This window comes from Lutjanus erythropterus, chromosome 14, assembly GCF_056507025.1.
Source record: "Lutjanus erythropterus isolate fLutEry1 chromosome 14, fLutEry1.hap2, whole genome shotgun sequence".
Lineage (NCBI taxonomy): Eukaryota > Metazoa > Chordata > Actinopteri > Lutjaniformes > Lutjanidae > Lutjanus > Lutjanus erythropterus.
This window is the reverse complement of record NC_139330.1, coordinates 11,715,009-11,730,583: the sequence shown is the minus strand read 5'-3', so window position 1 is coordinate 11,730,583 and position 15,575 is coordinate 11,715,009. Positions and strand designations below refer to the sequence as shown.

Sequence of the window (15,575 nt, the reverse complement as noted above, 5' to 3'; positions counted from 1 at the left end):
AATAGTAATGAGACCAAGGACTTTTATTTTTTACTTTTCTTTTTTTTTTTTTTTACATTTGTCAGTTGTATTCTGCAAGAGTCGAACCGCCAGTGAGCAGAAGGCCTTGGGGGAGGTGGAGCAGTAGTAGTTATGCTGGCATAAGAGGGGAGGATTTTGCTGTCTCTCCCCATGCGCGTGCACACACACACACACACACACACACACACACACACACACACACACACACACACACACACACACACACACACACACACACACACACACAGAGATTGGAGAGAGCTGCTGCCTGGAGCAATAGCTCTATCTGACAGTTGCTTACTCAAGCCCTTGTTTTGAGGGAATGTCACTGGCCTGCAGGTTACTGAAACTCTGTGAACAGCTAGCTTGTTTTGAAGACCTGATGCTAATTGGCCGCCACAAGAAGGGCAAAAGCAAACTGATCATTGCTACAGGTTCGGGCTGCATAGTTAATTGAAATATTATCTAAATCGCAACGTGGCAAAGTGCAATGTCCAAATCACAGAAGCTGCAGTTTTTTGATAGGTGAAATATTTGACAAAACTGCATTAAAATGAAGTACTGTAATGCAGTGGAGATGCTCTGGCATCATGCTCTGGAAAACAAAAATTGTGATGCAACATTCCTACATATTGTAAATCACAACACAATTGCAATATCTGTTAAAATAATTGCAATATGATTTTTTTTTCATATTGTGCAGCCCTACATTAGGCATAGTACACCATATTTCTATTTGCAGGACATGGCAATCTGTTGTATATATGGTTTGTTTTTATTGATGTGTGGTTTGTTTGTCCTCATCTCATTTTATTGTATCTTCAATCCACTGCAATGGCGCTCATTTAGAGAGACATCAAATTTCCAATGCAAAGAAGGTTATTATGGTGCATGAAATGAAAACCAAATGGATTTTTCAACCAGTGCCAATTATAACTTCAAGGTTGTTGCACCCTCAGAGGATGTCCTGTAGCTCTGCAGCAAATACACAAAAGGAGATGATCGCCCATTTAGAACCTATAAAATGTGGTCATTAACTGTCTGATTGTGGCATGGCCATCAAAATCCATGCCTCAATAAAAACAAGGTCTGTGGACTTGGGGCTTGTATTTATGGTGAAAACTGGTGTTAAATTCTCTGACAGACTGGCATTACAAATTTAACGAAATCAGCAAAGTCGATTAAACTGGATGAAGCATATAGATAATCATCTGTAAAACGTGGGTCTGTGGCGTAATCCCCACAACTAAATCCTTCAGAATGTTAAAACTGAAGGCACAGCTTGATGAAACCAACTATATTGGTTGCTTTACGCTGGCTCAAGTTGCAGTCATATTGTGAGAGCTTTTCCACTTCAGGCAAAGACCAGTGTTGGATTAGATTGTTATTGCCGGGTAGAAAGTTTCTTTCTACAATTCTAACAAAAAGAGGGAATAATTGCACACTTCTCTCCAAGCTGCAAAAAGTTAGGTTTATTCCAAACTGGTTGTGCCTACGTCCTCATGTACTTGATGTCCCACAGGACCCGATGTACGACAAATCACACCTTCACAAAATTAGAACGCCATGTTTGTCTCATGTGTATGCAGCCTGAGCTGTGAAAGAAACCACCGTGACTGCTGTTGACGTTGTTACTGTCAAGACGTTAGGTAGCTTCAGTTGTTAGTTTATTAGTTTTGTTTCATTTGCTTGTGTTCAATTTTGTCTGATATCTTTGTTTATTGTAACGCACAGTGCTCCAGGTATAGCAACTCTCATGAATGTCTGATTGTGGTTCATTAGAATAGTTTTAACTTATTTCTAGTGCACATTTTTGTGAGCAAGTGAAGTACTGGCACGGACAAATAAATTGCTGCCAGCAGTTTTAATGAAATATCCAGTCGGGTGGTTGCTTCAGAGTAGCTGTCTAAATCCTGTCCAAGCCTTCCTCTCCAAACATTTACAGAAGATGCTCTCTCCACAGATATTAAACAAAATTCTGCAGAATGCGGTACAGAAAGTTACAGAGAACCATTAAAGTTGTGGTGCAGGCCGTATTATCTTAATGCAGACTTATTCAGCTGCCAGATAGTATCATGTAAATTGGATCAGCTTGACTTATTTTAATGTATGCCAAAATATCAGTTCTATCAACACATGCACAATATTAAAGGACTTGGATCAGGTCCAAACAACCTCATCGAACATTCCTAATTGGAGCTTCAATCACACAAATTGTTTCTATGTAATTTAGTAAACAGACGTCAAGTTGTAATATTGATTTATTGCAGATTACATGCCCGTGGTTAAAGGGAAAATTCGTCACTTTTCACATGGATGTCCAGTCAGTGTTGATGGTAAATATATAATCAATTGAAGCAATTAATTTCTCAATGTGTGCTATATTGACAGGGAGACTGAGTTCATCTGTTGAAAAATTGGTTGATTTCCTTACATCCAGTCATGCTTAATGAGTATTATTGTCACATGTCATTATGAATTGGCCAACAAAGTAGTAGCTACAGGCTAGGTTGGTGATAACATGATAACATGGGCATGGGAATCAAAATGCATCAATACATCCTGGCACATGTAGACACTGCTCAACAGTACTATGAGCAGGAAAACTCTGTTTTCTTGATCAATGTAGCCTGCACTGAGGATCAAATGACTACATTTACCATTTTCATGTCATTGATACTGACATGAAAAGTGATGGATTTTCCCTCTCAAGATGAAGGAAAAAGCAGACTTTACTCTTCTACCTCAAATAGCAAAACACTGAAAAAAGGATATATAAAAGAAACTTCATATTTTTTGTAGCTATGCTATGCATACTTTATTTACTGTGTTTAATGTTTTTTAAATTGCTCCATTAATTAAGTAGCAAATGTGTTTTTTTTTTCTCTAGGTCAGACCCTGATAGCTGGTGAGGCTCCTCCTCCATCATCCAACCAGCAGGAGGTCCAGCTGAAGTTCCTGCTTACTGGCCTGCTGTCTGGTCTGCCGCTGCCACCATTTGCTATCCGCATGTGTCCACCTCTTACCACCAAAAACATCAACCACTACCAACCCCTGCTAGCTGTAGGTAGGTAATCATGCAAAACACTCACTGAAGTGCAAGGCACTGCCCCTGGCAGGGTTGGGGTTTCATGGAAACTGGAAGTACTTTTTGCACACATGTCCAGTGTGTAGTTTTGCTTCATCATGACATTTCAGACTAAAACCAATTGCTTCACTGCTCCATGCTCATAGAGTAACTCAATAATAAATGAACTCCTTTTTATGTTTTTGAGAATTTTCTTTGTCAAAGCCATGGCAACAAAACATTTTCCTGAACATCATTAAATGTTGCATGAATGATGTCTGCTGCTCGTTTAGTTAAATGGCTGTGAGGGGCTGTGTCCACCAAAGTGTTTTTCCCTCAGCCGGGATTGTACATTTGAGTTCTATCACAAAGTATAAAGCTGAGTTAAGTTTGAGTGAAATACTTTGTTAAACCATTAGATATCATGTTCTGTATTTGTCTGCAGCCAGAAAATTACAGTGGAGTAAGGACAATATGTATAGTTTGTGATTTCGGATGCAGATTTGATTGACACTGATACACACATGGACATTCATTAGCAGAGTGTGAATATCTCAAAAGGGCTAAAAGTCTACGGCCACGCTAGTATAAGGCTACAGTGCTGCTTTGAGTGAAATGTCAGTAAGCTATTATGTTAAAATGCTAATGTTTAGCAGGTTTGATGTTTACCACGCACACCATTTTAATTTAGTATGTTAGCATGCTTACATTAGCACCAAACACATGGTTCACCTGAGGCTAATGGGAATGTCAGGTATGTAGTCACAGAACAAAGTATTGGAGAAATTTCAGTTTGTTAGATGAAGTTACCATTTGTTGAGTTATTGTAGTCTGGACCCACATTGCAATATCTCAATATTTGGTTATATTGTTACATCCCTATTGTACAGTGTCTGTTTTTTAATATAATCTGTCTCAGTGGTTGTCATTCATCATGCCATCACTGTAACAACCACGGATTTAGGTGTTGAGGAGAAGACGCTCGTCTGGTCTGATTTATGAAATGTTGCTACCCAAGTGATGAGAGCACAAAACATCAAGTTAGAGGGGAGTGCTTTGGAGGGTATAGGGCTGAATAATTATGCAGCTTCGGCTACACATTTAACTCGTTTTGGCGTCCAGTCCCTTCATCAATAAGCGTCTGTGGTTTGGGTCTAAAAAATAAGACATAATAAGCACTGGTAATGACTAGCAGCAGAGCACGACCTCAAACATCGATTCATCACAAAACAGGAAATTAACAGCTTCTGATATGAAGGCAAGCATTATGGTCTTTTTATTCCAGAACAGCAGCACAATAATTAGATATATTCATTCATGTGCCCTTCCTAAGGGACCTGTCAATGTGAATGAATATTTTTGTAATCTGCAGGTCAGCAATTCCTAGCATTACTCAAAGTGGGTTTTAATTTAATTTTGGCTGTAAATGTTGTCTTATTATGCTCATTGCAGTCCAAATTAATGTGAACTATTAAGGTTGCAGCAAAGCATTTTGGATTTCCTTAAACTTGTTGACACTTCTGTTGAACCCTCTTGCAGATTTTTATCTTTGAGTTAAAAAATGCTGTGATTTCCAAACGAAATGCACACATCAGTATGTCCGTATGTACAAATCATTGCTCTGAATTTGACTCTTTGAGGGAGAGAGTGAGTAAACAGCAGTCCGTCGAATCTTGACTGTGCAGTCTCAGCAAATGATGCAAACGGCATAGAGTTAATCTGAAATATCGGCCTCTGTTATTACTCCTCTGAGACAGCTGCTAGGCGAGAGAGAGACAGAGGCAGTGAAAGTTTGGATTTATTTGTTTTAGATCAGCATAGCAATTTTCTTCAAAAGCTGTTCCCTTATCTTCCCCACAGTAATGATGCATAAAATTATGAAAGTCTCAATTTGAATGGGAAATTAAGAGCAGAACTGTGTATGTAATGTGTTGATGTTTTTGCTTTTTTTTTCGCGCGCGTGTGTGTGTGTGTGTGTGTGTATGTCTCTGTGTGTACACACTTCTGCCTGTGCACAAAATTCCATTTAAGGCCCAGGCGTAATGCTGTTCTCTCCCCATTGCAGCAAACCTTCAGTTTAGTTGTCAAGCTGAAAAATAGGCTACGTTCAGTCCCCTGGCATAGCCCACATAAATTAATCATACCTCAAAGATACATTGCCTCCCTCAGACCCACAGACAAGCAGATGAATAATAACACCTTCAACCTACACATCTTATGACTGTTTTCACTGGGTTTCTTTGTTTCTCTAATATGTGCATCACGTCCACAATGGTGGTACACAGATCTCCTAAGTTCACTGCACATTATTACTTAATGAGTACAATAGTTCTAAAAGGCCTAAAGGGACGACCACTGCTGCTCTCCATCTGTTATTTACAAGTTTGTCTCAGGTATGTTTTGTTTAAAGTGATAGGGCCTCTCTACCTAAAGAACAACAACCACCAGTCTGTCAGAAGTAGCCAATACTTTTTCAGTCAGAGCCTGTGTGTGAATACCAGAGCGGTGCAGTAGGAGCCCATCACACCGCAGATGGTGTGGGGTTGAATCGGCACAGCTGGTTCCCAGTGGCGTTCTGAATCTATAACTAGAATAAGGCGATTGAGCTTTCTATGCACATCATTTGTCTGGTCCCCGTAGTCATCTTGCAGAGTCAAGTAGTTAAACAGTCTCTAGCTGCATTATTGAAATGTGCCTTTTGTTCCACTTCCTGTGAGCTGGCTTGTGAATAGTAAGTTTTGGGGCTCGGATAATTACGCCGGGGATTTAAATGGAGAGCACATCCCTGCTGAAAGGTGGAGACGATGTCCAGACAATCCAAAGGCTGACGCCTGTTTAATTAGAAAAAGTATTCTGAGGCTCGTTTATTTCCTGTGTCCCCAATTTCTTATATTAACACAGTTAGGAATATTACATATATTATTGTAGGACTGGGAAATATGGACACAATCAAATATTCTGATATTTTTGACCAACTACATCATTATCATATTTGTCAATATTGTGACAATATTGTAGGGTTGTTTGAGTATTGTATGAGTGTATTTTCACAGTACTCACTGTAGACATTGCATATGAACTCACCACTGTTCCTGATTATTTTACTACCTTTAAATGGCATCACATTTAATGTGTTCGCAAGAAGAGTTCATATGAACACTTCCTTCTTGTGGTTGGTCTGTAAGTTTTACCAGCTTCGACACATTTTCCCAAACTTTTCTTTTCCCTAACCTCCTGAAGTTTGCTTGAATTGAATATTCAGTGTGTAATCTATTCTGTTGTTTACATCTCGGTATTTCTGAAGTGGCCAGGCATCCGTGTCACTGACCAAACTGAGATGTTGGTGCAAACACTATTGGTGTTTTCACAAATATTCACACAATGAGAATTTTGATGATTTATCATAAGTAATGTGGATATTATGACTATATAATTGAACACCTACAACAGTCTGGTGAGTTCAGAAATAAATATCTGCATGGATATTTCTATACTTGAATAGTAAAAAGAATTCACACCATCATTATAAATCTGGCACTTGGCCTCACTGCCAGGCTTTATAAATTGAAAAGAGTCTGGGCTTACAGTCACAATTGTCACTTCCTCAGTTATGATGTTGAGGTTGTTGCTGTGACAGGTGTTCTGCCAGGCGTCGGCGTCTGTCACCTCTCCTGTTTACCAAGAGACAGAGAATACACCTGATCGCTAAATCCAGAGTGATCCATACATGAGTGCTTGGCAGATACAGCTCAGTCGCTGTCTTGGCCCCTGTTCCAATCTGCATTAGGTGTCTTCCTGAAGTGTAGCTGAGTCATCAGGGGGACTCATTGAGTCTCAGCGATGCGACAGTTAGAGGAACAGCCAAGGGAGACCAGGTTTTTACACCTTTCACTAGGTGCAAATAAAGCAAGAGATGAGCTCAATGCTGATGGTGTGGAAGCGCTCGAGGTTGAAATTGCCATCCACAGTTTCATTACAATTAGACAGAAGGCAGGGATTCCCGTCTGTTTTCTCTTTTTTCATCTCTAACACTTCCCCTCTGCCTATCTCTCTTGCTTCTTACTTCAAAAGGGAAAGGTTACAGAAAAAGTGCAGCCAACCTAGCTACCCAGAAGCAGTGCTTCTTGGTCTCCTTCTAAAAAGCTATAATCTGTGTGAGACGTGACATCTCCATTACTGATAGGTACCAGGCCCAGAGCCTTCCATTTCAGTGACATGTACACAAACACTGACAAGCTGACATCCATTTCTAATCATCTGATGGTGGCATGCCTAATTTATTTATCTGTACTTGCCCGACAGCTATTATTTGCTGCATTGTTTGGATCTGCAAAATGAAACAGTATTAAGAGCAGAATAAAGTATCAGCGCAAGAAAAACATAAATTTGTGAGGTGCAGAATTTGGGAAATAAGCACCCACATTTTGATATAAAGGCAGCTACTGAAGCATGCACCTCCAAAAAGCAAAATAAATATCAGATGGACTGATGATGTGTCAAGGGGAATTTCATTTATGTTTGCAGTCCACAAAAAAGTACATAATCTTCTGCCACCTCACACCAGTTTGTGGAGTTGGGTTCAGATGAGGATAGCGCAGCTCTGTCATCAGCTGTGTCTGGTGTTGAAGCATATTAGATTTTGGATTGGTATCAAATTTGATTTTAATGAAGCAAATGATGCAAAGAAAATATTCTTATCGGTTTGAGCAGGATTTTTTTTTCCTGTTTTAAAGTGATTCATCAAGGCTGTCATTCAGTAGTAGATATATGATGAAATCAGCCTGCAGGACTTAAGGAAACAAGCAAAAATAATGTAATCAGTTGTGGACTTGTATGTGCTTTATCATGATTAAACAAGTGTTACAGATGAACAGAACCTTAGTGCCTCATTGGGTCTGCAGCACCTTTGGTAAGATGTGGCATTTATCAGAATAACTGAGATAACTAATTCATTCCCTCTACATATTATCATGAAGCAGAGATGAACTTTTACTATTTGGGTTTGTACTGATGTCACTTTAATACCGTGACACACCCCCTCAGTTGGACTGAGGGGCAAAACAACGCAGGGGAAAGACACTAAGCAAAGAAGATACTGGTCATAGCGATTGTCCCCCAGTTTTTGAGAAGATAACACACAGTTGCCCTCTTGGATGCACATGTGGTAGATAAAAGGTGATAAAATGCCCTGAAGTGTGTCCTATCAGTGGACAATATGTGATGCAGACCGCCCTACATGCCTTTAAAAGGTTAAGTAGTTAATTGCTCCCTGTGTGTTTTTATTGCAGAGATGCAGTAGTTGTTGTACTTTCAGTTGTTGTACCACTCTGATGTCTGTACAGTAAATATGAAGCTACAGCCAGAATCCACTTAGTTTATCTTAGCATAGCATAAAAACTGGAAATGGGGAAACAGTTATCCTGGCTCTGACCAAAAGTAACAAAAGTCATCTACCAGCACCTCTTCACTAATGAATTTCTTGGCCAGGAGCAGAGACTTCCTTCAATCATGTCATCACTGTAGCATGCCAAGAATAGAAAAACCTTGTAAAACCACAATTTGACATTTTTATACTCATGATCTGGGACAGGTTAAACAAAGAAGAAATAACATGTTAATTAGCAAGCTTTATAGGTAGGCTTTGTTACCTGTAGACAGCCTCATGCTAGTTGTTTCCAGCTGTTTTCAGTCTTTATACTAAGCTAAGCTAACCGCCTCCTGGGATATCAGTGTCACTATTTACATTACTTCTAATGTAATTTTTGGCAAGAAAGATTCAGAAAATAAATAACAAATACAGTTTTTACAGTCTAATTTGTTATCAGACTGGTTTTGCTGACTCAAAATTGTGCAGCAGCATCCACAATGCCACCCATAAACTGCCTATTTTTGATTGGCTTGATGAGTGTCCTACCTGAATGTGGCTTTTGATTTTTACCTCCTATATTGTGAGTAAAGGGGACATTTTCTATTTGCTGTCATATTTAAAGTATTTGTACCAGAATGAAAATCCGGTGTTTTCAACAGTTTTCATCCCCCGGCTCAGCAGGCCATATGGAGGGGCAGCGTCTTCTTGATCATGTTGATTAAAGTAAACAAACCTTGGCTGTGAGGAAACTCAGGGACAGCAGTATGTATGTTTATCTCCATCCACCCACTTCCTGATTGCCCGACTTCCTGCTGAAACGTCCTACAGTCTCACACTACATGCCATCTATCAGCTACACAGGGAGCAGGAGGGGAAGACACACACGTACACACACAGATGCCTGTGCAGCACTGCCTATCACCACATCCAGATGTTGTGTCAGCATGTTGCCGTCTAGCTGAAGCCCATTGCAGACTGAGCAGTCCTTTGCAGTGGGACTGGACACATCAGCCCAGCTCCATTGCACTCAGGATAATTACTGAAGTAAATGTGCTCCTGCACCTGCCCGTGTTCACCATAAAAATAAAAAGAACCCCCTGAAACCCTGTTAAACACTTTCCAAACATTGTGTGAGAATGGACTTTTGATTTGCTTTCACATTTGCTGCAGAGTTTCATTTTGTTTTTTTGCTCATGCTGTAGAACTGAGTAATTATTTTAATTGCCATGTCTTTCAGCTTCCTTGCTTAGTTTATAACATAAATTGTTTTGTTCTTCTTACGACTGATTGTTTTACCCACTACTGTAGAATTAGCCACTGGCATCCTATAAAACCAAGAAAAGGCTGATCTAATGATGGGAAATTTCCATACAGTTTGGTTTATGGCTCAAAGCTGAAAGTATAAGTAAGGGCTTTTATTGCTTGTCATATTAAAACATAAAAGTATAAATTTGAAATAATCACCAACACAAAAGTGCAATATACTCATGTTACTAATACACACTAAATAAGCAAAAAGGTGTTCTTAAAACCCCGGGCTAAAATGCCTAACATCACAAGTTTAATTCCCCAGAAGACGCTAAAATATTCAAAATCATCACTGCCAGGGTGTGCTTGAGTAAGGCACAAAGATAAATGTGTTTCAACTCTGAATTTGAAACAAGCTAAAAAATGCCAGCTTTCCCTGCATACGCTAAAAAAGTTGCAGGTTGATTTTAACTTTACATAGTGAAACTTTCCACCGAATGGTAAACATCAAAAAGAAGTTTCACACTAAGAACAAATGTGGAAAACACACCACTTTGTCAAAGTGCCTCGGAGTTTGTGATCACAGTGTCAAATGGCACCCGCAGTATTTAATCAGGTGGAGTTTGGGGAGGGATGAAGCTGTTTTGCTGCTCTCCCAGCAGCAGATGAAACGGTGCAGTGTTTTCGGGCTGCGAGCTGAGTGACACGGGGTTTGATGTGCTGCCTCAATCCACACACTGCGGTGACAGGGAACACATAGGGGTGTCACTCTGACACACCGTCTCTCTGATCCTGCTGGAGGGTAGATGCTGCTCACTATATCGCTTGTGACCTCTCGTCTCTCTGTGTCAGTCTGTCTCATATTTCTTGTGCACTGCTCTCTGTCTCCTCTCTCCAGGCACCAGTAATGGCTCTGTACTGGTCTATAACCTGACCAGTGGTCTTCTCCACAAAGAACTCAGTGTTCACTCTTGTGAAGTCAGGTAAGCCCTTCGTTTCTGTGTACTTAAATGAGTATAGCAAGCAGAACATTTCCAGGGCCAGCAGTTCAGTTCCTAAGAGTATGCACTCATGGTACCTTATCGATGAAATATCTGTAAAATGGCACGTTAGATGAACCCCAGTGGCCAGTCAGCCTGCTCGAAGCGGATTGATTTTCTGTTGATTGTTTTCAGGCTCATTAGAGTTTGCAGAGTCAATTGGAAATCGCATAATTAGAGTGCCATGTCAGCTCTTGTGTGTTTGAGAGAACTAATTCCTTAGCTCGCTTTATGGGATTTTTTTTTCCTAAATATCTTCTCTGAGTGCTTCAGCTCTTGGCTTGCAACTTTATAATGCACTCTTGAGATAAAGTGAACTTAAAAAAAACAAACAAAAACCCATCCAAATCACCATATTTTAGTGTAGCTTCTTTCATAGAAGTCCAATTGCCAAGATGGTTGTAGCGTTGCTATTATAAGCAAATTAAATCACAAAGACTACAAATAAAAATCCCTCATGTTCAGTGGTGAATAACAGAAAATCCTGGCACTATGTAATGAAGCCAAAGCATATTTAAAAACGCAACACCGTCCCAAGGAGCTTACAAAAATACTGCAGAGCTGCCTTCGTGTGTTTATCCCAACAAGTAACTGAATGGTGAGTTTGTTTCCTGAAGTGTGGGTGAACGCAGAGGAAGCTTAGATGCACTTGAAAAATGGGACCAGCTTTGTGTACCGTGCAAATCAATTCATCACAACAACCCAATAAATGGCATTACAAGGCCTATATTTACCCTGTATGTGTGTGTGTGTGTGTTTGTGTATATATTTGTGGTACAGAAAAGAAGGCGGTGTGCAAGGATAGTAATGTCCAACATCACATATCTACCCAAAGCAGCTGATGTAGCAACAAATATACTTTCTGCCAATTGACAGCTAATTTGGAAGTCAAGTCGGGTCAGGTTTAAGTATCATAATATCACAAAAAACGATTTGCCACAAACATTGTATGTACAGAACAGACCAACACACACAAATTGGTATCTGCTTTGTATGGCAGTGGTGTCTCTTTGTGACCGGAAGGTTGTCTGTTTATTCTCCCTGGCTGCCAAGGCTCGAAGCTACAGCTTGTAACTTCTGAAAAATAACTGTCATATTTGTTGAAATTGTCAGTATATTATGGCAGTAGTACATGAGACAGATAATATGTGAAGATTTAGCCTCCTCCGGCTCCTCCTAGTGCTCCTTGTGGGATTTGCAAGAATCCACCTTGCCTGAACAGAAACAAGCAATCAGAGCCAGCTTCCAATCCAAAACGCAGCGTCTGACAACCTGGAAATGAGACTCATCTATCAGTCCAACGCAAAAGCACCTGTTTTTGACTACATGGTTATACCACCACTACCAACCCCAGCTGCTCCAGTGGAGATGCTTAGTGGTCGCCAGATAGGACTACTGGGCAGATTCCAGTTGTGTCACTGTGTGAATGTGATCAGGGCATTCTGCAAAAGAGTGTGAACTATCCCTGAAGTTAAAAAAAAAAAATCTGAGGACAACATTTCAGATACATGTCCATTGTAAAGCGTGAAGAATATGGAAGAATTCACTTGTTAGTGACCTCCACAAACGGACAGCATCAGAAGCCCAGTTTATACTGTACACACCTTTCTCACAGCATAAAGTGTGACTCATCAGAACAAGACAAACACACGTGTAACAAATAACATCGGTGTAATGGATCTGATATTGTGCATGCTGGATAGCCTAAGAAGAATAAAGTCATCATTGTTTTTCATTTCACCTTTTTCCTGCTATGACAAGTCAAAATGTCTCCTGGGAGAAGAGGTCTATTGATTTCTGGGTGAAATGCTTGCTGCATATAATATCATTTTCCATTGTCACTTAGAACAAATTACTTGAATTTCTTATGGTGGAAACAGAGCCAAATATTCATGCTTCTCTTGTTCTGTTCCTTTAACCTCTGAACGCTACTTAATTCCCTCAAGTCTAAGTAGCTAATTAATAAACCTGACAATAACGGATCAAAGAGGCCGTTCAGGGAAGAGCAGTATTCTATATTTGGAAGCTTCCTCCCTCTGTTCTTAACCAAACACTTGAACCAGGACTTAAAACATTAAAAACATGTCTATCTCTATATAGGTGCTCAAAAAAAGATATTGAAAGGTCTCAAGTTGTTTCTCAGAACTTTGTGAACTTTGTTTCACATTACTCGTGTCTTGTTGGCCTTACTCATCATCAGATATGAAGTTGCATACTTCTAAAATAATTTTGTATTTTACTCATTTAGCATGCAAAAGGAGATATGTACTGTAATAACTCATAAAATTGCCAAGATATATACTTGGAGATCAAGGAACAACACACCTTTGGTGACCCTTTTGAAATTTCTATCTTTACAACGTTGTGTGCATCTCGCACTCCTGCAGTGTTCCTGCAGCTTCTCCTGAGTCTGAGGAGGAGGGGGCGGAAGGAAACAACTCAACACAACCACGGACTGTGTATTTAATAGGATTTCAACCTATTTAATATACAGTCTGTTGCTTCAACTTGCTATTTGGACTGCTGCTCTCATTTTTGCATGCCAATTGCTACATATTGCTCCCATAAATGTTTAGGTTATTTACTCTAATTAGGAGAGAACTGGTTCATTCAAAGCACATTATATGCTTGTCTAAAATCCTGCTTTGTTCCGGTGCAGTTTGGTCACACATTAAGCTCGGTTGTCCTGCTGTGCTTTTGCACAATGCCTTGGTTAATGATGGTCTGTGAGGCGGGCCACACTGAAAAGGGATGATTTCAGAATGCCACACGACCGTCTGAGCGCCCCACAACGCAACAGCCAAACATCAACAAAGAGCAGGCTGTGCTTCATTAGTTAGTATTCTCTAATGAGCGGCAAAACTATTTCACCAGGATTAATTAAGCACGAGATTGAATCAATTAATGCTGTTAAGAGATTGATTGGGAGCAAACACCATCCGTTCAAGCAGAGCTGGGCTTTCCTTAATGAGAGAAGTTGGTATCCACAAATGAAAACTCCAACAAAGTTTAATGAGCTGTGCAACACAAGTATGAGATGCTTGAAATTTCTGTAGCTGGCTCCGCTTGTGCATATGTATGGATTAAAGTGAGTGATTAAGCAGTGTTTCTCTGCCTGCTTTGTGATGTCATTTTGTCGCTGTGAATTTGCTCGTCAGTCCTGACACTTAACAGCTGTCCCTTCATCTGCCTGTCATCGCTCACTCAACACAACTACACCTTTTTCTCTGTACTGCATGTGATATTTAACATGTAAACATGTACGCACTGTTCAGTTGCTTGCTGATGCACACTGCTTGAATGCCTCATGTTTTTTTTTTTTAAATGGCAGTATCAAAAGTAGAGAACAAAAAGGACGCATATTTAAAAATAAATGAATAACACACTCATACATGAGCCCATTCAAATAAACACTCACATCAAAGTAGCGCCATCAGGCCAGGGCTTTCTCTTTAAAACCCTCCATTGGATTTTCTCTCCTCCTGTAAAGACACGTGCAGCGCTGCTGTGACGTACAACTTTAAGTTCAAAGCTGTGTGTTTTCTGTGGTGGCGAGAGCAGAGGTGCTTTATGGAAATGAGCCCAGCAGCCCTTGCCCCAGCTCAGCCATGCCAAAGGAGACCTGGCTGCTTAGCATCTCATTTACATTTAGTGGGGAAATTGACTAATTAATCATGTGGCTATTTACCATCTCATTACGGTGGAGTATGTGCTCCCCGAGCTGGGCCCACTTCTCACAAATATTCATATCTGACACTTCCTGGCTTGATTTGCTATGCATTTTTTACACTTTTGTAACAGATATTGTAAAAGTTTTAGATGTCTCGTTTGGAGGAATATTTGACAGCTACACTGCAAGTTTTAGATAGAAATATTAATATAACTCAAACCTGTGTGTGCCTTTATTCCGCAGGGGGATTGAATGGGTGAGTCTTACCAGTTTCCTGTCTTTTGCCACCTCTGCCCCCAACAACATGGGCCTGGTGCGAAATGAACTTCAGCACGTCGACCTGCCAACTGGTGAGACACAAGCTCACACACATACATATTATCACCTTTACCTGAGGGTACCAGACAGCACTTTTATATTGGCCTTTATTCTTGAGGTTTCTGTTTTGCTCAGGGTTCCTTGGGCCTTAACAACAAAGAAAATAGACCCCTCCATCTCTCTGGTTTCTCTTTTTATTTTGTCTTTTTTTTGTGTCTTTGCGGTTCTCCAAGAGCATCTCCTTGTTCTCCTCCAGGGGATACTTACACACTCCTCCAAATTAGGTCCAAACTAAACAATGTTAGGGCAGCACCGAGGGATACTTCGCTCTGGAAATTAGATCCTATCATGACTTCCTGCAGAGAACAACTTATATCTCTGCCTGAGCCCATTGACTGGTATGTGGAAGTACTGCACCAGCAGTGACCATTGTGTGTTTCTGCCTCCTCCAGGGGGTAGAAAGTATACAGTGCTACATTTCAAAGGAGAGCAGAATTGGAAAGTAACCTGAAGGTGAAGTAATGAGTGGTCAGGAGGAGACGGTCAGAGGTATCTGGGGTAAAAATCTTTTCTTTCAGTTGATTCAAACCCCAATTCCAAAAAAGGTGGTATGTTGTGTAAAACCTAAATAGACACAGATTGCAATGATTTGCAAAAACGTATTTGTCCAGAGACAGTATATTTAATATTCAAGCTGATAAACTTCATTGTTTTCTGTAAATATATTATCATTCTGAATTTAATACCTGCTAAATATGAAGTGTTGAAAGTGAAATTCTGCCATTATTGCTTGATATAGGACTTAAGCAGCTTACTGGTCCAGGGTCTCCATTGTTGTATTTT

The 15,575-nt window shown here is 40.1% G+C and overlaps 1 protein-coding gene across 1 annotated transcript in view; it reads left to right on the top strand.

The window, feature by feature from the left end:
- wdr11 (WD repeat domain 11) overlaps positions 1–15,575 on the top strand; it is a 65,667-nt gene that overhangs the window by 18,632 nt on the left and 31,460 nt on the right. The window contains exons 10-12 of the mRNA XM_084735987.1: positions 2,912–3,088; positions 10,603–10,687; positions 14,658–14,764. Of these exons, the coding sequence (XP_084592113.1) occupies positions 2,912–3,088; positions 10,603–10,687; positions 14,658–14,764 (369 nt within the window). The remainder of the gene's footprint in view (positions 1–2,911; positions 3,089–10,602; positions 10,688–14,657; positions 14,765–15,575) is intronic.